This window comes from Coregonus clupeaformis, chromosome 33, assembly GCF_020615455.1.
Source record: "Coregonus clupeaformis isolate EN_2021a chromosome 33, ASM2061545v1, whole genome shotgun sequence".
In the NCBI taxonomy this organism is placed as follows: Eukaryota; Metazoa; Chordata; class Actinopteri; order Salmoniformes; family Salmonidae; genus Coregonus; species Coregonus clupeaformis.
The window spans coordinates 29,809,813-29,833,067 of NC_059224.1; the positions used below are offsets into that span (position 1 = coordinate 29,809,813).

General features: G+C 44.7%; 1 protein-coding gene and 1 long non-coding RNA gene across 21 annotated transcripts in view; one reads left to right on the forward strand and one right to left on the reverse strand.

The window, feature by feature from the left end:
- LOC121548972 (protein 4.1) overlaps window positions 1–18,550 on the forward strand; it is an 89,355-nt gene extending 70,805 nt beyond the window's left edge. For 7 of the 20 annotated variants that reach the window (XM_041860684.2, XM_041860693.2, XM_041860692.2 and 4 more), the window contains 12 exons: window positions 1,716–1,810; window positions 4,764–4,817; window positions 4,952–4,984; window positions 7,164–7,322; window positions 8,747–8,941; window positions 9,496–9,558; window positions 9,842–10,522; window positions 11,643–11,771; window positions 11,866–11,964; window positions 13,267–13,347; window positions 14,133–14,275; window positions 17,429–18,550. In XM_041860684.2, the coding sequence (XP_041716618.1) occupies window positions 1,716–1,810; window positions 4,764–4,817; window positions 4,952–4,984; window positions 7,164–7,322; window positions 8,747–8,941; window positions 9,496–9,558; window positions 9,842–10,522; window positions 11,643–11,771; window positions 11,866–11,964; window positions 13,267–13,347; window positions 14,133–14,267 (1,724 nt within the window). In that variant the 3' untranslated portion in view covers window positions 14,268–14,275; window positions 17,429–18,550. The other 13 variants (XM_041860691.2, XM_041860704.2, XM_041860695.2 and 10 more) reach the window with 13 other exon arrangements.
- Window positions 18,551–21,643: 3,093 nt separating this feature from the next.
- On the reverse strand, window positions 21,644–22,777 carry LOC121549294. The gene is made up of 2 exons (XR_005996783.1): window positions 22,571–22,777; window positions 21,644–22,071 (listed from the first exon to the last, which is right to left on the reverse strand). It is a non-coding gene; the product is annotated as an uncharacterized LOC121549294 (long non-coding RNA).
- Between the last annotated feature and the right edge of the window lie 478 nt (window positions 22,778–23,255).

A 23,255-nucleotide genomic window follows, 5' to 3' on the forward strand; every position in this document is an offset into this window, starting at 1 on the left:
GTCATGTAAATAAAAGTGCTGAAAACATGTTGGGTCACTATATATATATATATACACACACACACACACTACCGTTCAAAAGTTTGGGGTCACTTACAAATGTCCTTGTTTTCGAAAGTAAAGCAATTTCTGTGTCCACCAGCTGCATTAAGTACTGCAGTGCATATCCTCCTCATGGACTGCACCAGATTTGCCAGTTCTTGCTGTGAGATGTTACCCCACTCTTCCACCAAGGCACCTGCAATTTCCCGGACATTTCTGAGGAGAATGGCCCTAGTCCTCACCCTCCGATCCAACAGGTCCCAGACGTGCTCAATGGGATTGAGATCCGGGCTCTACGCTGGCCATGGCAGAACACTGACATTCCTGTCTTGCAGGAAATCATGCACAGAACGAGCAGTATGGCTGGTGGCATTGTCATGCTGGAGGGTCATGTCAGGATGAGCCTGCAGGAAGGGTACCACATGAGGGAGGAGGATGTCTTCCCTGTAACGCACAGCGTTGAGATTGCCTGCAATGACAACAAGCTTAGTCCGATGATTCTGTGACACACCGCCCCAGACCATGACGGACCCTCCACCTCCAAATCGATCCCGCTCCAGAGTACAGGCCTCGGTGTAACGCTCATTCCTTCGATGATAAACGCGAATCCGACCATCACCCCTAGGTGAGACAAAACCGCGACTCGTCAGTGAAGAGCATTTTTGCCAGTCCTGTCTGGTCCAGCGACGGTGGGTTTGTGCCCAGGCGACGTTGTTGCCGGTGATGTCTGGTGAGGACCTGCCTTACAACAGGCCTACAAGCCCTCAGTCCAGCCTCTCTCAGCCTATTGCGGACAGTCTGAGCACTGATGGAGGGATTGTGCGTTCCTGGTGTAACTCGGGCAGTTGTTGTTGCCATCCTGTACCTGTCCCGCAGGTGTGATGTTCTGATGTACCAATCCTGTGCAGGTGTTACACGTGGTCTGCCACTGCGAGGACGATCAGCTGTCCGTCCTGTCTCCCTGTAGCGCTGTCTTAAGCGTCTCACAGTATGGACGTTGCAATTTATTGCCCTGGCCACATCTGCAGTCCTCATGCCTCCTTGCAGCATGCCTAAGGCACATTCACGCAGATGAGCAAGGACCCTGGGCATCTTTCTTTTGGTGTTTTTCAGAGTCAGTAGAAAGGCCTCTTTAGTGTCCTAAGTTTTCATAACTGTGACCTTAATTGCCTACCGTCTGTAAGCTGTTAGTGTCTTAACGACCGTTCCACAGGTGCATGTTCATTAATTGTTTATGGTTAATTGAACAAGCATGGGAAACAGTTTAAACCCTTTACAATGAAGATCTTTGAAGTTATTTGGATTTTTATGAATTCTCTTTGAAAGACAGGGTCCTGAAAAAGGGACGTTCCTTTTTTTGCTGAGTTTATAAATTATATATATATATATATATATATATATATATATATATATATATTTTAAAGATGGAGAACAAGCTATAGGATGAAAAATACCAGCGTTTTGGAGCAGGTATAGCCGACTAGTTTTAGCTAACGCTACCATATTGTGATATGTGACTATCGATTGTTTTTTGTGTAGTTTTTTTATCACAAGTTTGACATTAGAATTAAGATGTGCTGAACTGAAGATCAATCTGAAGTATGGGTGAAAGAATGGAGAATATAATTGTTATATAAAGCTTGGATGTGTGTTGTCTCCTTTTTCCTCTCTAGCTCCAGTGATTAACCTGACTGAGGCCCAGGACTCAGGCCCCACCTCTGGGGAGAACGGCAGGGAGCCTGGCCTGGAATTCTCCTCTGACTCGAAGGTGAGAGAGGAGGGAGGGGAATGCTCTAACTCAATCTCTTCTCTTTCGAGGTAGAATCAAATATCCTGTTGTTGGATTGGTTATTAATTGTCTATGTCTGTTCCTAATCTCATTTGTCTCAAAGAAATGCCCCCAAGGTTTCACTACAGGGAACTCAATTCATTGTATATCTACTGTCTAGCTTAGAATAACTAGCCTATTGTTCTGTTTGTTAGATTGTATGGAAACCAACCAATATATTGACTTAGTCTTGGTACATTTGGTTTTGTCATGTCCCACGTCCCTCTTCTAAAGATCTACTGTGTAATGCGTTTCTTTGCGTTGTGAAAAATCGACCCAACAAACCCCCTCATTCAGCCTAGTAGTCAAACAACAGCCACTGTAGCAATGTAGAGTTTAATTGAATTCGCTAGAGCTATAGGATGCCATTTTGAACTGTCTGCTCCGTGCCCCTGCTAGTTATTATTCGAAGAGTTTAGGACTTGCTTGACATTTGGTAGCTGTATAAAGGATCTTATTCAGTCTTACAGTGAGTTGGCCATGAAAGCCATGTATTCAGGTCATTATGTAACCTGTGGTACTGAGAGCAAAGAATTCAGAGGCTCATCTCTTCAGTGCTAAAGCCCAGCTCATTGGAGACACTGTCTTAGTTGTGCAAGGGGTAATGTACTCCGATAGGACCATGGGACCTCTGCGCCCTCTCCCCCTTTGCCATTGTGATATTAATAAAGACTCCACTAACTGGATTTATGTCCGGCAGATGTTGTCCTGCCATGGCAGGGTAGATGTATGGTTCTCAGGGGTTTATCTGGAAGTGAACATGTTGTTAAGGGGACAGAGCTGAAAGTAATTGAGTTTTGAATTTGAATTGAATGAGAACGACCAGAGTACAACGGTGCTCTAACTCGATCACAAAGACCTTCCTGTTTTTGGGTTGCTTTAATTTCTTCCCCCTGTTATCTATTCTGCCTTCAATCTGCCGCTCTGTCCACTAATGATGTCAGCTCTAATCCTGTTGTACAGTTGTAGAATGTGATTGACCCTCCTCCCTCACACCCCACCCCCCTCTTCCCCAGCACCCCCTGACCTTTGACCCCTGACCTTTTACACTGCCCCTTCTCCGCGACCTCTTGTCTGCACCCCTGTGTCACTCTGCTGCACCCCTGACCTGACACGTCTCACTGACTAATGGTGTGTTTCTCTCTCTCCCTCTCCTCTCTTTTCCTGTGCACTCTATTTCCTGTTACCGTTTATAATTTCTCACACACATTTTTCTTCTCTGGGTTGTTGTTTTGCTTGTGTTTTCCCTACTCACCCCTCCTGCATGGTGTCTACATGTGAACTGCTCTCTTTCTCTCTCTGCGGCGGGGAAACGATGGGTCCCTCACTGTGCAGTCGATCTTCATGTTCCCCCTGTCCTTCTCCTCCTCCTCCTCAATGTCATCCCTCCCTCCCATACTGGACTCTGAGCTGGACGTTCTGTCCGACATCTCGGAGGACGACCCGCTGTCCTGGGGCCAGCTAGACGGGGACGGGGACTACCCTGGTATCTGGGACCCTGATTGTACCCCTCAGCAGCAGCAGCATGCAGACAGCTTGGCTGCAGCAGAGCACTACCATCACCAGCCTCTAGAGGCCTCTCCTCCCCCCTCCCCCCTGGCCTGTAGCTCAGAGCCCCAGGAAGGGTCACCTGCCCAGGTCAAGGCTGCGGCTCAATCCAGGCTGGGCTTCTCCCTGCTGGGCATGTTGACGGGCCTGCGCCTGGGCCTCCTGCCCTTCTCTCTGCTGGATGAGGAAGGCTACCTCTGCTTTCCCAGTCTGCCCCAGGACTGTGCTGCCTGCTTGGTCCCCGTGGGGCTGCAGCGCTACCTGCCCCTCTCCTCCCCCTCCCTGGTGCCCTCCTTTATGTTCATCTTGGCTGTGCTGCTGTCTGCCTCCCAGTCCCTGGCTCTGGCCTTCCTCCTGGCCCTGCCCCTGGCCTTGTCGCTGTGCTATCTGGAGCCCAAGGCGCCCGGCCCCGTGGCCAGGCTCTGCTCAGACAAAAACACAGACACACACACTTCCCTGCTGCAGGAAGAGCTGTGTGACCCTGCTGCCTTTACGCAAATGCAGCGACGGCGCGTCGTTCTCTACGTAGCTCTACGTACTTTTGTGCGTGTCAAATTTTGGAACGGAACGTGTACGACGCTCCGTCGCTCTGTTTGCGTAGGGTGTGTAGGGCCTTTCAAGTGTCACCATGTCACCACCTCCCTACCTCTCTCACCTCAGCGTGTTCTGCACTCCCTCCCTGTTACGTTCCTCTCTCCTGTTCCCTTTCTTCTCCAAACCTTTGATTTCCTTTTGATGTCAAATGACCACATTTAATTGTAATCTTTCGCCAATCTCCAGAGATCTTAAATTAGTTCTTATGACAATCATTCATATTGTACCAGTATTGGCTGCTCTGTCATGAATCCTTTTTGTTAAATGAATAAGAGGAAAATGATACCTTGTATACCTTTTTAGTGTTGTAAAATTATAATTTCCTGTGTCACCGTACGTTTGGCTGTAAATGTTGATAAACAGGTAGATGTGTATATATAGATGTACAGTATATATCTGTTATCAAGTTACATTTGGCCTTTAAGGACGTTATTGCAGTGTTGCACCCCCTGCCCCTGTCCTTTTCAGTGTTATTAGTCGCCATTTAATATGCCAGAGTTTCTCACCATTTTTGAAAACGATAAGAAACACAAAGTAGAAAATAACAAAAAACGTAAAATCAGCTCTACTCAGAAAATCGCCCCCGGTCCCATCATGCCTTACTCTCATGTGGGCGGAGCATGGCCGCTCCTCCCTCAGTCACATGACATTGCACCGTTATGTGGTGCTGCTGGGAATCAGCCTTTCCCATCATCCATTTCACCTTCTCATTCTCCCCAACAAAACCATTCCCACTACAAACACCATGCAGGTAGAGGAGGAGCCTAGCGAAGGGGCGGCGGCCACACCTACAGAGGGCACTGAGGTCTGTGAGGGCAGCGGCCATCTTTGCCATCGTACTGCACCTTTAAGATGATCTATAATACCATATATACAGAGAGCTATGGGCAGTGCAGGAGGTGTCAAACTAACGTGTCCTTTTCTCCTTGGCACTCACAGATGAAAGGAGATGAGGCAGACTCCTCCCAACAGGTTGATTGATTTGATGTGTGATTGGTTGTTTGATGGTGTATTTGTCTATAAATCATCTGGGTTTTTCCACATCCTCACTGCTCCTCATTTTGTAGGCTGGGTTTGACTTTTGCGGCAGGAATGTATGCTTTGTATTTGGTTTCTTTCTGTCTGCTGGTGCCACTGTGATCTGGGATGTATTTGGTGTGTTTATTTCAAGGGGGAAAAGGAGTACAACACACTGCTGTCCAACCACACACCACCAAAGCTGCACATAACGCTGTTAGGACATTATTTTGGATTGCCTTAGCTGCAGCATTCTAAGGGTTAACACCCAAATAAGCTCCACATTGTGAGGACTACGTGTTCTCTATGTCCACATTTTAGTATTAGAGTTGTATTACACAGCTAAGGTGAAGTGTGGTTTGGAGAGGGTCCATTCTGGTCTGCCCTGACCACTACTGGACGTTCAGTGTGCTTGTGGCCCAGTCTCCACAGCCTCTGCTCTGTAGTTCCACTGTCCTGTTTTTTTTTTTACACAAACGCCTCATGTCTACATTTTTTGATTCCACAGAGCGGAAAGTTGAGAGTGCAGGGGGAAAATATATATGTCAGACATAGCAATTTAATGTTGGAGGTTGGTAAGACTATGATATCTATTGGCGCCTAACTAAAGGGAATCAAAGCCCAAGCCTGTGTCCTCTTGGCTCCTGTCCCAGGCTGACTACTCCAGTCTACCTCTTCACTCTCAGGCTCTGTGTGTGTGTGTGTTTGAACACCAATGCATGAATCTGCATGTGTGACAGGGATGGGGATTGGGTGCATGTCTGACCCAACAGGTTTTGGAGTTTAGTGTGGTGAGGGTGACTGCTGATTACCACCCTAATATTGAGTAGATTTTGTTTTGTGTGTATTTAGTATTTTCCGGTGATATCCGACTAATTTGTTTCCCTAACCCATTTAGGGATATTTCTGCTCTGGTTGGCTTGATTTGAGTTGTGAATTTGTAATGGGGTAATAACCAACTAAACCTACCCAGAGTGCTCTCTAATCTCACACATTAGCAACGTGGAACTGGCATGGTGCCCTACGCCATGTAATTACCAGAATGGATTTTTACACTATTAAATGACAATAACTAAACCTTTATTATGACCTTCCCTTACTGAGGTCACGATAGGAGAAATTACTTAGAATAGACTCCTGAAGTATAGAAAATGAGAACAGCGTTTCAACTCTTCTGGAGTATGTTGAATGGAAATAAAAAATAGTTAATGTAAATGTATTTAAAGTGAAGCCACACTCCATGTTGCCTATCACCGTGGCAACAGCGTGTGCCTTATGCCGTGTATAATTGCACACCTGTCGAAATGTGTGACGGCGAGACACGTTTTAAAGCCAAACCCTTGTTCAACGGTGTCGAAGGGAAAATTGGTCCCTCTGGTTGGGTTCCACTGGCAGTTCCACGTTTTGATGTTCATGTGTAGGCTACTACTGAACTAAAGGGTTAAACTCCTAACAAAGCCTCACCTCACTGATGCCTCACTCTCATCACAACCTTTGATCAGTGTGGATGTTTTCTACATCCTCCTCTTCTCTAAAAGGGTTAAAGTTCAAAAACAAGTTCAAATCAGAGTGCTTTTAATTGGATATCGTTATCCATTAATTAGAGTGAGGTCACGATTGGGACTGTGTGTAAATTTTTTCTTAGTCTCACTAATGACAATGAAGAAGCAGTACCCCTACTACCCTGTAGATTATGTTGAGTGATAGCGCCTCCTGGTGGCTCCTAAGGAAATGCACTCATTACTTGAAGCTAGGACTCCTTGGCCAAACTAAGCTTATAATTGTAATATTTGTATTCATATTTACGGATCCCATACAAGTTTGTAATTAAGGCACATGAAAGTTCACATTTTCAAGAAGGCATTTCTGGATAAATAAAATATTTATTTTATTTATTTATTTGGACCTACTGTGAGGTTGGAAATAGCGGCAAACACCTATGATCCTGAATACGGTCACAAATGGTTCACCCATACACACACTAAAACTAGCCATACACGGGCAGTCAGTGAGGCTTGGCGTCCATCCTGTTACTATCATGGTTTCCAGACTAATGTACCTGTTGTCCGTTGTTGTCCCCTCCTCTCCTCACCCCCCACCATGGCTATGTGTGGCATCCTCCTGGCACCGCTAGGACCTGGATAAGACTCAGGAGGATGTTTTGAAACATCAGGCTAGCATTAGCGAGTTAAAGCGCAGTTTTATGGAGGCCACCCCTGAGCCGCGTCCCAGTCAGTGGGAAAAGCGCCTCACAGCCAGCCCGGCTACAAGCCTGCGTCTGCAGGCCCAAGGGGTATGTGTTCAGCCGTGTCCTACTGTCCCTCCTACCGTCAGTCCTCCTGTCCCACCAGCCTGCCTGCATGTCCTCTACTCTCCTCCCTGTCTCCACCTCTCTCTGATCTGTCTCTAGCCTGCTGGGAGGCCCTGGCTCCAAGCTCAGTCCCCTGGTTCTGACTCGCTATATGTTTGATTATTATGTGACAGTTGGGATGTAGAAACACCATTCCTCCTCCCTCCCTCTCCTCTTCTCTCTCTTGTCCTAATTCCACTAATTCAGCAATTCCCCCCTCCCGCCACTATCCCGAACAGATGAGTAGAGCACTCTAAGAATAACACCTGTCAGTCCTCTACACGTCACTAGAATACACACCTGCGCTCTCTCTCGCGCTCTCCCACCCTCTCTTTCTCTGTCTCTCTCTCCCTCGCCTCCCTCTGACTGTTAAGTGGATTTAAAGATATTACACATAATCCCAACTGTCACACAGGGGCCTCTGTGGGCTCCTCTATCTGCCTGTAAATGCTATTCTTTGTCAGCTTCTCTTCTCCCTCAGCCAATGGCTGGCTGAGTTTATCTCATTACTGTACTTCACCCTGTTGCTGTTATGAACGGTCAGCCTCCAATCGGATTAGTTCTCTGGCTGACTGTCCACATCTGAAGCACTGTGATCTCTTGTATTTCTGTTCTGAGCTGTAGATACACATATTATTTGATTGTCATGCTGCGCCACCTAATATTCTTTCGCTATTGTTTTTTTCTGTGTTCCTCAAGTTTTGCCCTGCCTATGTAATGTTTGATGATACAAAGAGTTGCAATTTTATTTGCACGCTTTTATTGACTTTCTCAGTGCTGTCTAAAGTGTGCTTTTCTTTCTTTGAGCTGCAATTTTCACTGCTGAATTTCACAACTGTGTATTTAATGTCATTCACGTGCACTTGTGCATTGGTGTAACCGCTCCTCCTCCTTTCAGCTGGACAAGCCTCACTTTTGAGTTCCTACTTCAAGTGTCTCCTCTTGTGATTTCCCCCCTGTGTTTCATACTTATGTTTGGCTGTGTTGAGTGATGTACTGCATGCCTGCCTCTCACTCGTCCCTCTTGTCACTCTCTCTACACCCAACAAGCAGGTGATAGTGTTCACACACAGGCCTTGGGCCTGGTGCTGGACCTGTGTGATAAACAGAGTGTGTGTGGTATGTCTGTGTGTTACCGACGTGCTGCCTCATTCCTAGAACACACACCTCCACCATCCCCGTCTCAAAACTGCACTGAATCACTCTGCTCACTCACTCAGCCACTGGATAGTTTTAAGGGCTCTTCTGTTGTGTTGCACTGTTTGTATAGACTAGCTTGTGAAAGTGACTACTCCTCTTCTCTCCAGTAATGTCTGTCCTTCCTCTAATTCTGACATCTTTGCCTTGTCATTCTCTAACCTGTGTAGAGCTTGGAAGAGGAAATGACCTCCATTTTATTCAGTAAATTTGCGTGCGAGTCTGGTCTGGTTGATCCCGGCTGCACTACCACTAGGCAAGCAGCAGAGGGCGCTGTAGTCACTGCCTCTGGCCGTATGGCCTCAGCTCCACTCACTGCCGAGGTCGTCCTCAATACAGATGAATCAAAACCAACAAAACATCAGGTCGCTACCCATGCGACAACTAATGTATTGTCGCATGGTGCATCTCTTTAACTCTGCCACACCAAGTTCATGACCAGTCCAGACTACCACACACAATCAAAGTAGTATACACCTATTATGGTGACTAGATGTGTTGTTGGCTTGGCAGTGCACAATATGATGCAATTATAAGTATTTGCAGATGACCTACTCATTTTTGCACACACGCTGTAAGAGATTATAGAGGAAACCAGGCTGGCCATAAACTTTGGCATGAATATTTTCTTGTCATTTCATACGCTTCTGTCGATTGCCATTTCTTTCTCTGAATGCTCATGTTCTGTCTCCTTTGAGTGGTCTGTGTTACTAAATATGTTTATATGCTATAGAACTGTTAAAGGTTCCCTTCCTACAGATGGGTAATGAGGTGGTAATGTTTGTGCATGTCAGAGAGACACTCTCCCTCCTCCTAACCCGGGGAACCTGTACAGTGCTATGGTAACCGTAGAGATTCCTGATGTCATGCTGATGTGTGTGAGTGACCGCTGCCTGTTGGTTGCCTTTACGTTCCACAGAGAAGCCCCCTACCCAGAACCCAGGAGCCTCTCCCTGACCTCACGGTGGACACGGTCGCCAAGGTGGTCCCCCCATCTAACACCGCCTCCGCCCCTCCTCCATCCCCCACCCCACACATACACTTAACCTCCAGCTCATCTCTCCTTTTTCATTTCAGCCATTTCTTCTTCCAGCCATCCATCCATCTCTCTATTTCTCTCTCCTTTTTCTGGTTACCATCCCTCCTTATGTTCGTTGCGTTGCCTTTTTTCAGTTGGTGGTGTTCTTTGTTGGGTTGTGTGGTCATCTTTTACGTTTCTGTTGTTCTCTCTCCATCCCGTTTGTTGTTTTTGTTCTCTGGTGTAGAGCGCAGATGACAAACCGAAATCCGGCGAGGTGGCGTGGCAGGCAGCAGAGGTTGAGATAGAAGAGACTGTAGTCGTCGAGGAGATCAGGGTGGCCCCCAAAGGCTCCGTCACCGTCACCACCCACGAGGTGGTCACCCCCGTTGCCATGGAGACGGAGGTCGAGAAGCCCAAAGAGGAAGGGATAGAGGAAGTTAAGGAGAAGGTTAAGGAGGAGCAGAAGAGGCCTGTGAGCGTGTCCTCGGACAGCCACAGTGAGAGCGAGGAGGAGGATGCGGGGGAGTACCACCCCCAGGTCACCGTCAGCGCCTCAGTGGACCAGATCAAAGAAGAGCCCGAGGAGGAGGAACAGAAAGTCAATGAAGAACCAGAGCCAGTTACAGAACCAGAACCACTCCCAGAGCAAGTGGTTAAAGTCGAGGTAGAGGCCCAGCCTGCCCCTGCAGTAGTGGAAGAAACCTCAGTGGCAGAACCACAACCAGCCCCTGTGGCGGAGGAGAGCACCGAGGACATCCTGGTCAGCCCTTACGAGGCCCCTAACGGGCACGCCGAGGCCCATGAGGGCCATCCCGGCCTCGTGGCCCTGGAAGAGGAGGAGGAGGAGGAAGAGGAGCCCAGAGTCAACGGGGACGCGTCTCACTCAGAGACAGAGCGCCTCCCCCAGGTTATTTGTTGCTCTGAGGTAAATGAATGGCTGCCGTCTCCCAGACCTGCGTAGTGCAGAGCACGGCCCACCGCCTAGCCTACTGCTACATACTACGCACTTCTGACCTCCACCACCCACCTACCTCCCTCCTACCTACTTACTACATACCTAGCTGCCTACCTACCTTCATATTGTACCTGCACGCCTGCTGATTCTCTACGCTGTCTGTCCGTGCTTCTGTCGCTCAGCACCTGAGCGTCACAGCAATGGAACGCTGAAGGCCTTTCACCTGCACAGCGGTTGCTTGGGCTAATTTTCGCTAAAGGAAGTTAAATGATAAGTGATAATCGTAAGAAGTAATGGCTAATATCCCCCAGCAGCACCTTCAGTTGTGGATCTGTGCCAAAGCGCTGCCCTCCTCTACTGTCGATCTGTCCCCCAGACTACTTCACTGTAATCATCACCACCTCTCAGTCCACCACGTTTCTGTTGGTGTTTTATTTTACTCTGTGTGTCGGCCCTGGTCCCTGTGTTTGTGAACGCACTGGCAGAGATGGCGCTGAGAATTGCGTGGGAGTGGAGGCGTTGTTGTTGTGCAATGCATGGCACCTGTGTGTGTGTGTGTTTGCTACAGCATGTGAAGTGTGTGTCCCCTTCCCTGTATTGGGTCTTTATTTGGCTAAGTTCTTGGTTGAGATGAGTCATTGCCTGGTCACTGGCATTAATTGGGTTTCGTCTCCGCCGTGACTGTCTTCAAGGACTCGTCCTCCCAAGCACTTACTTAAATGTCACGCCGTTCATTTGTGGGAACGTCAATGCTTGTCTGTACCGTGCTGTTGGTCGCCTGTGGCAAAGATCAAAGCAAAAATGCATTGTACCGTTACATCAAAGTTACAAAAACCTCTATTATTTGCTTCATTTGCTTATTTTTTTGCTTTTTCAGTTGGTAATTTAGCTTGCATGCGCATGGTTGCATGGTTACGCCAAAGAGATTGTAGTTTATACTTATGTGCATTTTTGTAATGTTCATTTGCAGCTCGTGCATGAGTTCAGTTCCTACTGCTTTAGAGGTTGTGCTGTGTTTGCCTTGCCCTTGGTAAATGTGAAGTGTGTGTGTGTGTGTGTCTGTCCTGACTCTCCCTCCCTGCCCCCCCAGCCTCCTGTGGTGAAGACCGAGATGGTGACCATCTCAGACACGTTTGCGGCCCAGAAGACTGAGATTGCCACTAAGGAGGTTCCCATCGTGCACACAGAGACCAAGACCATCACGTACGAGGCTGCCCAGGTAGGACCACTCCTCAGATGGCCCACTACCACTAAATAGATAGTGTTCAGACTGGCGATATGATGCTCTAATCGGCTCGCTGTGTGTTCTCCAGCTGGACGGCAGTGGAGACGGCGAACCAGGCGTTCTCATGACAGCCCAAACCATTACCTCTGAGTCACTGTGCACCACCACCACCACACACATCACCAAGGTAACTACATGTCACCGCACACGTCACCATGGTAGCCACACACATCAAAAAGGGAACCACACACTTTACCATGGGAACCACACACTTCACCATGGCAACCACACGTTGCCATGGTAACCTCAAAGCCACATCCATCACCAAGGTAACAGCCCAGCTCTCCCTGGTCCATTGTGTAAATGCCATGGTATGTAGACTGTGGGCTCTGGCAGGGAGGACTGGATTCCCATCTGGCAGCATTATTCTGTGTAATCTGTGTGCAAATGAAGAGCAGCCTGCTCTGTAGTCTGTTGTGTTGATGCTTGGGGCTGTGACTGGCACTTACCCAGCCCAGGCAGAATTCCTCTGTTGTGACTTGGTGCAGATTCATAGATGCCAAACCCCAGCCCAAGTTTGTGTGCCGCACCTGGCATCAATAGACACCAAACAGCAGTGGACAGTGCTCTGGTTTTCCTCTACTCCCTTGCTGGCGGGCACCAAATTCATTTATACACATAGCTGGGGTTGTTTTCTCTTTTAAATACTCCTCCATTGGAGCAAGGAGATACTCTTGATTCAGTACTTCTAAGGATCGCATATTTCAATTTCATGGAATTCGGCTCAGTGCATAATGGAAGCCTCCTCTGGATCAGCTCCTAGATAGATATTATCACCTATGGCTGCAAATATTGAGGCAGCTTATTCTAACGCTTAGGCTATCCTCTGTATTAAATCGAATATTGGCCATATCATTGTGCATGTTAGGCCTGAAATTGAGAAAATTACAGACCGTAGCCTACAATTAGCTAAATAGAACTCAATTGATTGAACATGAAATGTATTTCAATATTATTGAAATATATTGGCCTTATGTAGCCTATGCTGTATTTATATTTTAATGCAGTCATCTCAGTTTTAATTTGAAGCATTTTTACCCTTTGCTGGTTGTAACAATTGCAAAGACTTTGGCAACTTCATATTTGTAGTAAACTTTGTTCTGAAGTTATCAGCGGTCACAGATAAACATCTTGATTATATGTTTAGAAGAGCTCTTCTGTGTATAAAGACGTGGAAGGGCAAAAAAGCATCTAATGACGCACTTAGCTGTTCTGGTTTGAGGCAGTCGGTAAATAACAAGCATTTTCAAGTGCAACTTTAGTAACGATGGTTTTGGGAAACAGCTCTGAGATTAAACAATGCTCCTACGATGGTTCTAACGATGAACTTGGCCTTAAGATGCTTTTGGGAAACCGGGGCCTGGAGGATTTGTTGTTTTACTAATACAGTATGTCTGTGTACTTATCCTGAACATTTGGCTGTTTGCAGACATTAAAAGGTGGTCTCTCAGAAACCAGGATCGAGAAGCGCATTGTCATCACCGGAGACTCAGACATCGACCACGATCAGGTGAGCGTCAAGTCAGTCACACCAATCAGACACGTCCTCTGGTGGGAACCAATTACACAGTGTACCACAGCAGCTTGTATTACTGAATGGAAGATGTCGGCTTATTACATTTCTGTCCAAGATTTTCCATATAGTGAACATTTATACTTATGGAAATATGAGAATGTACCATACTACCAACTGAGGTCAACCACTCATAATATGTGCAGTTCAGTTATGTGGTATATCTGAGAGAATATATTATTGACAATTTTAGCAAGAATGAGAATTCAATGTGGTGGCCCAGTATCTCTGGTGTCTGCTCCTTTTAGACTAGAAATGGCAATAAGGACTTAAGTGTTTTCAGTCATTGTCTCAGCTGAAAGAGATGCATCGATCCCTGTGAAAAGACCTCGCTCTCTGATTTATAGTGTCAAGAGTCTTATACCTCCATATGAGAGTTCATCTGGTCATTAAACTAAAGAGTACAGCAGACAGATACACTCCACGCAAAGAGGTCCCTGTTGAACTCACAAATATTCACAACAACATATGTTTCCACATTAGAAGTTCATCCCAAACCCCAAAGGGACAAGCACGGGCAGACGTCCAAGCCGTACTTTCCATGTGAATGTCCCTCTCCCTCCTCCCATCCTTTGTCTTCATTTTATGTTTTGCCGTTTTTTGTTGTCGCCGCTGCTTTTCTCATCTGTATCCATAGCGCCTCCATTTTGTTAGTTTTCTGTTCCTTTGTTCTCCTTTATTTCCGTTAATGCCATCGTCTCCCTTTCCTTTTGGGTGTGTTGTTGCCGGGGCGTTGCCACCCCGGGCAGGCCTTGGCCCAGGCTATAAAGGAAGCCAAAGAGCAGCACCCTGACATGTCAGTGACACGGGTGGTGGTCCACAAAGAGACAGAGCTGGCAGAGGAGGGCGAGGACTGAGGCACCAGGTAAGGAACAGAAGCCACCAGGAGGCTCAGGGGTGTGGTGATTAGGGGGTATAGGGTGAAGTGGTAAAGGATCGTCCCTCTCTGCTGCGAGTCTACGGTGGCCCTTCTAGCCCAAACCGACAGCACATCACATGCATCAGCCGGATATAAGTCCCCCACAGGGTGGAACTAACTGTCTCCTTGTCTTTTTCTTTGAGTTCTCCATCTTTTCTCTTAACTCCCCGTTTGCGCTCAGTCTGTACTTATGACTGAGCTATTTTGAGATGAATCGTAAAGTTCATACAAAATGTCAGCAAACCAAACTGCTGCAGATGTATCACTTTTTCTGGTCAAAATGTTTTGTTTTACTGGCTACACTAACCTCGTGACATCACTGTCTGTATTCTAACATGGACAGTGTTGGCAGACTGTGGCAGCACACTCTCCACCAGACAGATGACACCTCATACACACCGGAAGAGCAGATTAATGACAATGCTAATTAACTGGTGTACTGGAGGAGAAGAGAAAACAAATATTCCCTGTAGGTTGTTAGCTTGAAAGCACTTCACAATAGCTATTTTATCAGTTACTCGACCTTGTCAGCCTTTGGCGTTGGAACCATTCCAATCCATTGAAATCTCATAAAGCTTGGTTCAAGCCCAGAGAATTGTCTTGAATACACCTCAATCACCTCAGTCATAAAGCAGTATCTATGGGCCCATCAAATAGGAGCAAGAAATGGATTCACACAGGAGGATCAAATGTACCCACAGCAAGGCAGAGGCTTTGAGCCAATTGTTAATTATAGTCAATTCGGGGGTGCTGGGTGGATACTATGGCTTCATTACTATGGTATTACTCTGAACAAACTAGCAAGGGGTGTGAATACTCTGCCTCCACCCTGTCCATATAGTGGTATGTCCATGGGTCGTTTGGCGAGCTCAGACCGTCATGGCAGTGGTCCGATGCACAGGAACTTTACATTACAGTTTACATTTATTTCCACCATTTCCATTTCAGAGGAGGACCAGATAGAGACCTCCAGCCAGAGCCAGCCCTTCCCGCTTGTTAGCTCTGTCATCCTCTCCAGTTCTGCTGAATTTGGGGGAAAATAAGCATGACTTCAGCGGCTGCTGAGAATAGATTGCCGCTTTGATTGGTGTAGCAGCGTGTGTACCCTTCAGTGAGAATGATGTGGCAGCTCTTGTCAGATCATCAAGTGCTTTTGTCTTTTCTACCTACAGTGCCTTCAGAAAGTATTCACACCCCTTGTCTTTGTGTTACAAAGTGGGATTAAAATGGATTTGTCCTTTTTTGTCAACTATTTACACAATACTCTGTCGAAGAAAAATTCTAACATTTGTAAAAAAATAAAAATATGTCAAAAAAATTAATAATATCTTGATTAGATAAGTATTCAACCCCCTGAGTCAATACATGTTAGAATCACCTTTGGCAGCGATTACAGATTTGTCTCTAAGAGCTTTGCACACTTGAATTGTGGAACATTTGCCCAGTATTCTTCAAGCTCTGACAAATTGGTTGTTGATCATTGCTAGACAACCATTTTCAGGTATTGCCATAGATTTTCACGCAGATTTAAGTCAAAACTTTAACTCAGCCACTCAGGAACATTCACTGTCTTCTTGGTAAGCAACTCCAGTGTAGATTTGGCCTTGTGTTTTAGTTTATTGTCCTGCTGAAAGGTGAATTCATCTCCCAGTGTCTGGTGGAAAGCAGACTAAACCAGGTTTTCCTGTAGGATTTTGCCTGTGCTTAGCTCCATTCCGTTTCTTTTTTATCCTGAAAAACTCCCCAGTCCTTAACAATTACAAGCATACCCATAAAATAATGCAGCCACCACTATGCTTGAAAATATTCAGTGGTACTCAGTAATGTGTTATATTGGATTTGCCCTAAACATAACACTTTGTATTCAGCACAAAAAGTATATTGCTTTGCAGTATTACTTTAGTGCCTTGTTGCAAACAGGATGCATGTTTTGGAGTATTTTTATTCTGTACAGGCTCCCTTCCTTTCACTCTTGTCAATTAGGTTAGTATTATGGAGTAACTACAATGTTGTTGATCCATCCTCAGTTTTCTCCTATCACAGCCATTAAACTCTGTAACTGTTTTGAAGTCACCATTTGGCTTCATGGTGAAATCCCTGAGCAGTTTCCTTCCTCTCCGGCAACTGAGTTAGGAAGGACGCCTGTATCTTTGTAGTGACTGGGTGTATTGATACAACATCCAAAGTGTAATTAATAACTTCACCATCCTCAAAGGCATATTTAATGTCTGCTTTTTGTATTTTTACTCCTCTATCAATTGGTGCCCTCCTTTGTGAGGCATTGGAAAATCTTTGTGGTTTAATCTGTGCTTGAAATTCAGTGCTCGACTGATGGACCTTACAGATAATTGTATGTGTGGTGTATAGAGATGAGGTAGTCATTCAAAAATCATGTTAAACACTATTTTTGCGTACAGATTGAGTCCATGCAATTTATGTGACATGTTTAGCAAATTTCTACTCCTGAACTTATTTAAGCTTGCCATAACAAAGGGGTTGAATACCTATTGACTCAAGACCATTCAGCAAAAACATAATTCCACTTTGACATTATGGGGTATTGTGTGTAGGCCAGCGACAAAAAAATCTCAATTGAATCCATTTTAAATTCAAGCTGTAACACAACAAACTGTGGAAAAAGTCAAAGGGTGTGAATACTTTCTGAAGGCACTGTACCTGGCAGGACATGAGAGATGCCTCGCTCATCAAAATACTTTGAAGCAGGCGCTGGAGTACTACCTGGTTTTGGGTTTGCCTTAAGGACATGGTGTCTTTTAATCCCAGTAGGCTAGTATCGAATGAGAATCCAATTTCTGCTGTTTTAGCTCAAGGCGACTCAGCCACTTTTGCCGAAGCAGATTAACGCTTCCTAATTAAGTTAGAATAGTTAAAAATAGCAGATATGATCAACTGTATAATACACTGTTAATCAGTGCAAGGCAGTTGCATTACCATACCAACTTATTTTAGGTGATTTCAATTAAAGCTCCAGACACTTGGTATTTGGACCTTATCTGTACAATTACTCCAGTTGGTGGTACTCGACACTCCTTCATGTTGAATTGAATATTCCATCCTTCTATTCTTTCTCTTTCGCAGAGCTGAAGAGCCTGTGAAGTTCATACTTGGATGTTTGAGAAACTCCTGTCATCTCCCAAACCGAGAGTCAACCTGGTGGGAAGACTACGTCGGACAACACCGAGGCTGAACTCCTGTGTGTTTCATCGCACACCTTCCTTTTTTATCACTCAGAAGAGAACCACTTAGCTAACATTTGTAGCGTGTTTAAATTGTTTTGTGCTTTTTGCAAAAATAAGAAAAAAAATCTGCCATTATTAGAACCAGATAGAATGTATCATGTGATCATTTTTATTGTTGAGTAGTATTCACATTCCTAGTATGTACAGACAGTTAATGTTATGAAAAAGTCTTTACAATATCTATCTTCCTGTATTCATGCAGTTGCAGGTGGACAGGTATTAAGACTAAGTGGGTATATTAGCCTTGGACCTGGTCTTGTTCCATGTTGTCTTTAGAGTCAAATGTTTATCTGTTTTTGGGGGAAAAGGAAGAACAGCAAATTGTATTTAATTGGGTGAGTTTCCAAGGGACTAACAAAGGACGAAGCACTGTGTCATTTTGTACATTGCACTACAGTGCCAACACGTTTTCTTCTCTATGCAGTCAAAACAAAAACATTCCATTAAAGGGCAGGTGCTTTTCCTCTACCTCCCTCAGAAAACAAAATTAAATTTAAAAAAAATCTACAAAAAATCATGAAACATTAGGCAGCTTGGAAACTTTAGCTTTTCCATAACTTTTTGGCATCATTCATCAGAAATATATTTGTAGAAACGTATATTTTTTGCTATCTTTTAAAGTTTTTTGTCAATCTGTAAACTGATTTAGATGTTGATGAGGTGGGTTTGTTTGCCCCTTTTTAAATATTTTTAATATATTTCAGAGGTTTTTTGACAACTAAAAGAAACACAAAATTGCCACTATTTGTATCTTTTACCTGTAGATAAAGGAGATCGCTGCCCTTAGCACTCTCTGCAATCTGACCAACCTCACCAAACCCAATGACGGTATCAATTTGCTCTTTGGACCCAGTGTATAGCAGATAATCTTAGATTTTTAGCAGCTTTAAAATGTTGTCTCCACCACAGCCACCCCAAACTCTGTGTAACACTGTTGAAATAAAAGTTTGTTATTCTCTGATTGGATGACTTTGGTTCCTTTTTACCAGTGTTAGGGAGTAGTGAACTACATGTAGTTCAACTAGTAATTTAACTACATTTTGCAGTAGCTTGGTGGTAGTTGAACTAAATTCAAATCTAGTTAGTGTTTTCAGTAGTTAATTACTTTTTTTGCAATGTAGTTGATGTAGCTAACTACTGGAACTACACAAATATGCACTGTAAAAAATGAAAAGTAGTTTTTACAGTAACTTACTGGCAACCTGTAAGTTACTGTGAGAAAAAAAGGAACAGTGTTACCGTACTGTATTTTATGGTATCCAATACTGTTACTGTAATGGAAAGCCTCTCTTACTCTGACTGTAAAGCCTTATTTGCAAATTTCCCAGAGTGCCTTGCCTTTCGAATGAATTGTAGAGTTACCACCCATGACTGTATTTGTTTAGTGACAGTGACATGGTTGTTGCATTCAATGTTCAGTCCTTTGGCCTTCACCAAGTGAGATCCTAAGCGAGTATGTTATCACTAAAATTACATTCTTTAACACAATACAGTGGAAGTCTATGGGTATCTGCTAGCATGCAGCAACTTCCTTCAAACTGCACGCAGAGACATGAAAATGGTATCCACGAGTTCATCTGACTCTGGGGAAGTAGATAAAGAGCCTCATTGCATCATTTGTTGACTTCTGTAACCGTAAAAGCCTTGGTTTCTTGCACGTTAACATCAGAAGCCTCCTCCCTAAGTTTGAGTTATTCACTGCGTTAGCACACTCCGCCAACCCTGATGTTCTAGCAGTGTCTGAATCCTGGCTTAGGAAGGCCACCAAAAATTCAGAAATGTCCATCCCCAACTACAACATTTTCCGTATAGATAGAACTGCCAAAGGGGGTTGGGTTGCAATCTACTGTAGAGATAGCCTGCATAACTCTATCATACTATCCAGGTCTGTGTCCAAACAGTTTGAGCTTCTACTTCTAAAAATCCACCTTTCCAGAAATAAGTCTCTCGCTGTTGCCGCTTGCTACAGACCCCCCTCAGCCCCCAGCTGTGCCCTGGACACCATATGTGAATTGATTGCCCCCCATCTATCCTCAGAGTTCGTACTGCTTGGTGACCTAAACTGGGATATGCTTAACACCCCGGCCAACCTACAATCTAAACTAGATGCCCTCAATCTCACACAAATTATCAACGAACCTACCAGGTACAACCCTAAATCTGTAATCATGGGCACCCTCATAGATCTCATCCTGACAAATCATGCTGCCAAACATGCCCTCGTAAAACTGACTATCCTACCGATCCTTGACTTCGGCGATGTCATTTACAAAATAGCCTCCAACACTCTACTCAGCAAATTGGATGTAGTCTATCACAGTGCCATCCGTTTTGTCACCAAAGCCCCATATACGACTCACCATTGTGACCTGTACGCTCTTGTTGGCTGGCCCTCACTACATATTCGTCGCCAAACCCACTGGCTCCAGGTCATCTATAAATCACTGCTAGGCAAATCCCTGCCTTATCTTAGCTCACTGGTCACCATAGCAACACCCACCCGTAGTCTGCGCTCCAGCAGGTATATCTCACTGGTCATCCCCAAAGCCAACACCTTCTTTGGCCACCATTCCTTCCAGTTCTCTGCTGCCAATGACTGGAACGAACTGCAAAAATCTCTGAAGCTGGAGACTTATCTCCCTCACTAACTTTAAGCATCAGTTGTCAGAGCAGCTTACCGATCACTGCACCTGTACACAGCCATTCTGAAATTAGCCCACCCAACTACCTCATCCCCATATTGTTATTTATTTTGCTAATTTGCACTCCAGTATCTATATTTGCACATCATCTTTTGCACATCTATCATTCCAGTGTTAATACTAATTGTAATTATTTTTCACTATGGCCTATTTATTGCCTTACCTCCATAATTTACTACATTCGCACACACTGTATACAGTGAGGGGAAAACATTATTTGATCCCCTGCTGATTTTGTACGTTTGCCCACTGACAAAGACATGATCAGTCTATCATTTTAATGGTAGGTTTATTTGAACAGTGAGAGACAGAATAACAACAACAAAATCCAGAAAAACACATCAAAAATGTTATAAATTGATTTGCATTTTAATGAGGGAAATAAGTATTTGACCCCTCTGCAAAACATGACTTAGTACTTGGTGGCAAAACCCTTGTTGGCAATCACAGAGGTCAGACGTTTCTTGTAGTTGGCCACCAGGTTTGCACACATCTCAGGAGGGATTTTGTCCCACTCCTCTTTGCAGATCTTCTCCAAGTCATTAAGGTTTCGAGGCTGACGTTTGGCAACTCGAACCTTCAGCTCCCTCCACAGATTTTCTATGGGATTAAGGTCTGGAGACTGGCTAGGCCACTCCAGGACCTTAATGTGCTTCTTCTTGAGCCACTCCTTTGTTGCCTTGGCCGTGTGTTTTGGGTCATTGTCATGCTGGAATACCCATCCACGACGCATTTTCAATACCCTAGCTGAGGGAAGGAGGTTCTCACCCAAGATTTGACGGTACATGTCCATCGTCCCTTTGATGCGGTGATGTTGTCCTGTCTCCTTAGCAGAAAAACACCACCAAAGCATAATGTTTCCACCTCCATGTTTGACGGTGGGGATGGTGTTCTTGGGGTCAAATACTTATTTCCCTCATTTAAAATGCAAATCAATTTATAACATTTTTGACATGCGTTTTTCTGGCTTTTTTTGTTGTTATTCTGACTCTCACTATTCAAATAAACCTACCATTAAAATTATAGACTGATCATGTCTTTGTCAGTGGGCAAACGTACAAAATCAGGAGGGGATCAAATACTTTTTTCCCTCACTGTATATATTTTCTGTTGTATTTCTGACTTTATGTTTTGTTTTACCGCATATGTAACTCTGTGTTGTTGTTTTTATCGCACTGCTTTGCTTTATCTTGGCCAGGTCGCAGAACTTGTTCTCAACTGTCTTACCTGGAAAAATAAAGGTGAAATAAAATTGCCAAAATCCGAAGTATCCCTTTAACAAAAGCTTATTGTGGACATCTGGGTTTCTTAACCTTTTCAACCATAGGAAATAATCTGAAAAGAACTTGAACCATTCTTAGAAATAATTTAATACAGACGGTACAATAAACACTATCATTTCAGTAATAAAAAATACACATTGTCTCTGCAGTCCAACAGTTTGTAAACAGTGATTTGGAATTCCATATTGGTTGTTGCTTCACTCCATGGTTTAGCTGGTGTTTTATCCATGATCTGGCGGTGGATAGTCCTCAGTACTTGTATTCAGCATCTCCATCCACTGTACTCTCCCTGTGACACTATTCTGTCTGCAAATGAGTTCTCAGAGGGCTGTACTGTACCCAGCAGGGCAATATCCAGCATGGGGCCATCCACAGTTCCCCTTCTCAGGTGTACATTCTCCCCCCAGCCCGTCGTCTCTGCCTGGGTAATGTGGTTCTGTTGCTCTGCCTGGAGGCCGTGTCCCTGGGGTGAGGTGCTGCAGACAACTCTGCCTCTACTGAGATAAAGAAAGAATATAGTGAGTCTGTCTCTTTGTGTATGTGTGGGGTCACATCTTCTCTGTCTACAGCCAGCACTGTTTGAAGGCTGTGAGGTCTGAGCCCAGCTGAGAGGCAGAGCTCCATCAGTAATACTATCAATAATGAAGAAGTGGAGAAAATATCGACTATTGACCAAGCCTTTAGGCCAGCTCCACACGAATAAGCTTTCCAAAGACTGTTATGGTTCTCTCAGACAGGGTGAACTGTTCTCAGAATTGTGTTTTTTTGTTTGAAAAGTAGTCCTGTTTCTATGCTAATGCAGCTGTAATTCAGTAAAATGCAGGTCAAATCATACCACGTTTACACGGGCTGGTTGTCCAGTAACAATATGCTACAAGTAATACGTTATAGACAAGTAAGAAGATATTGACAGTATTTATCATCTAATTGTACATTGTCCAAAATCACTCATTTGTTAGCTGTTATGAAAGACAAAGCAGAGTGCAGTTGAATTACCTTCCGTCAGCTTCCAGTTCAGGTAAACGATGATCTGTATCAGCAGCAGAGTGACGGGCAGGAAGACCCCAACACACAGCAGCCATCCAGGGACCTCCCTGAGAACCTCTCTGAGAAACAACACCAAGCTGGACATACTGATGGTGGTAACTGGTGAGACTGAGGCCTTTGGCCCTGTGATATTCTACTGTAGAAATACCACTGGTGATTTGGACTTTGTGCGGTTGTTTAAACAACCCTGTGATTGCTAAGAGGATTTACTGCTGCCTGGTTAATAGTTTACCCAGCCCGGGCCCGGTGCTGGGGGGGTCAATCCAGACGTTAGCCCCTGTTACCCTGCTCTGATGTCATAAACATACAGAGTCTCCATCACTTTGGATAGTTATCATTTCTCTGAGATAGTATGAAAGGTTTGATGGAAACATCTAGTCTGTTGAAGCGCAGAGAAACTGGATATTTGAGAGATTTGAATTGGCCAAACAGATTTTGAGTGAAGCTTTTGAAAGGTTATCTCTATGAATGTCTATTGATTGGTTTGTTTAGTTTAGCATTGTGATTTAAAATAGATTGACTGGGCTATTATACCGACCTCTGAATGTATTGTTGTGGAAGTCTCTATACTTCTCCCGAACAGTTACTTATTCAGAATACAATTGAAATCTGAATTGATAAGATCATTGCTATC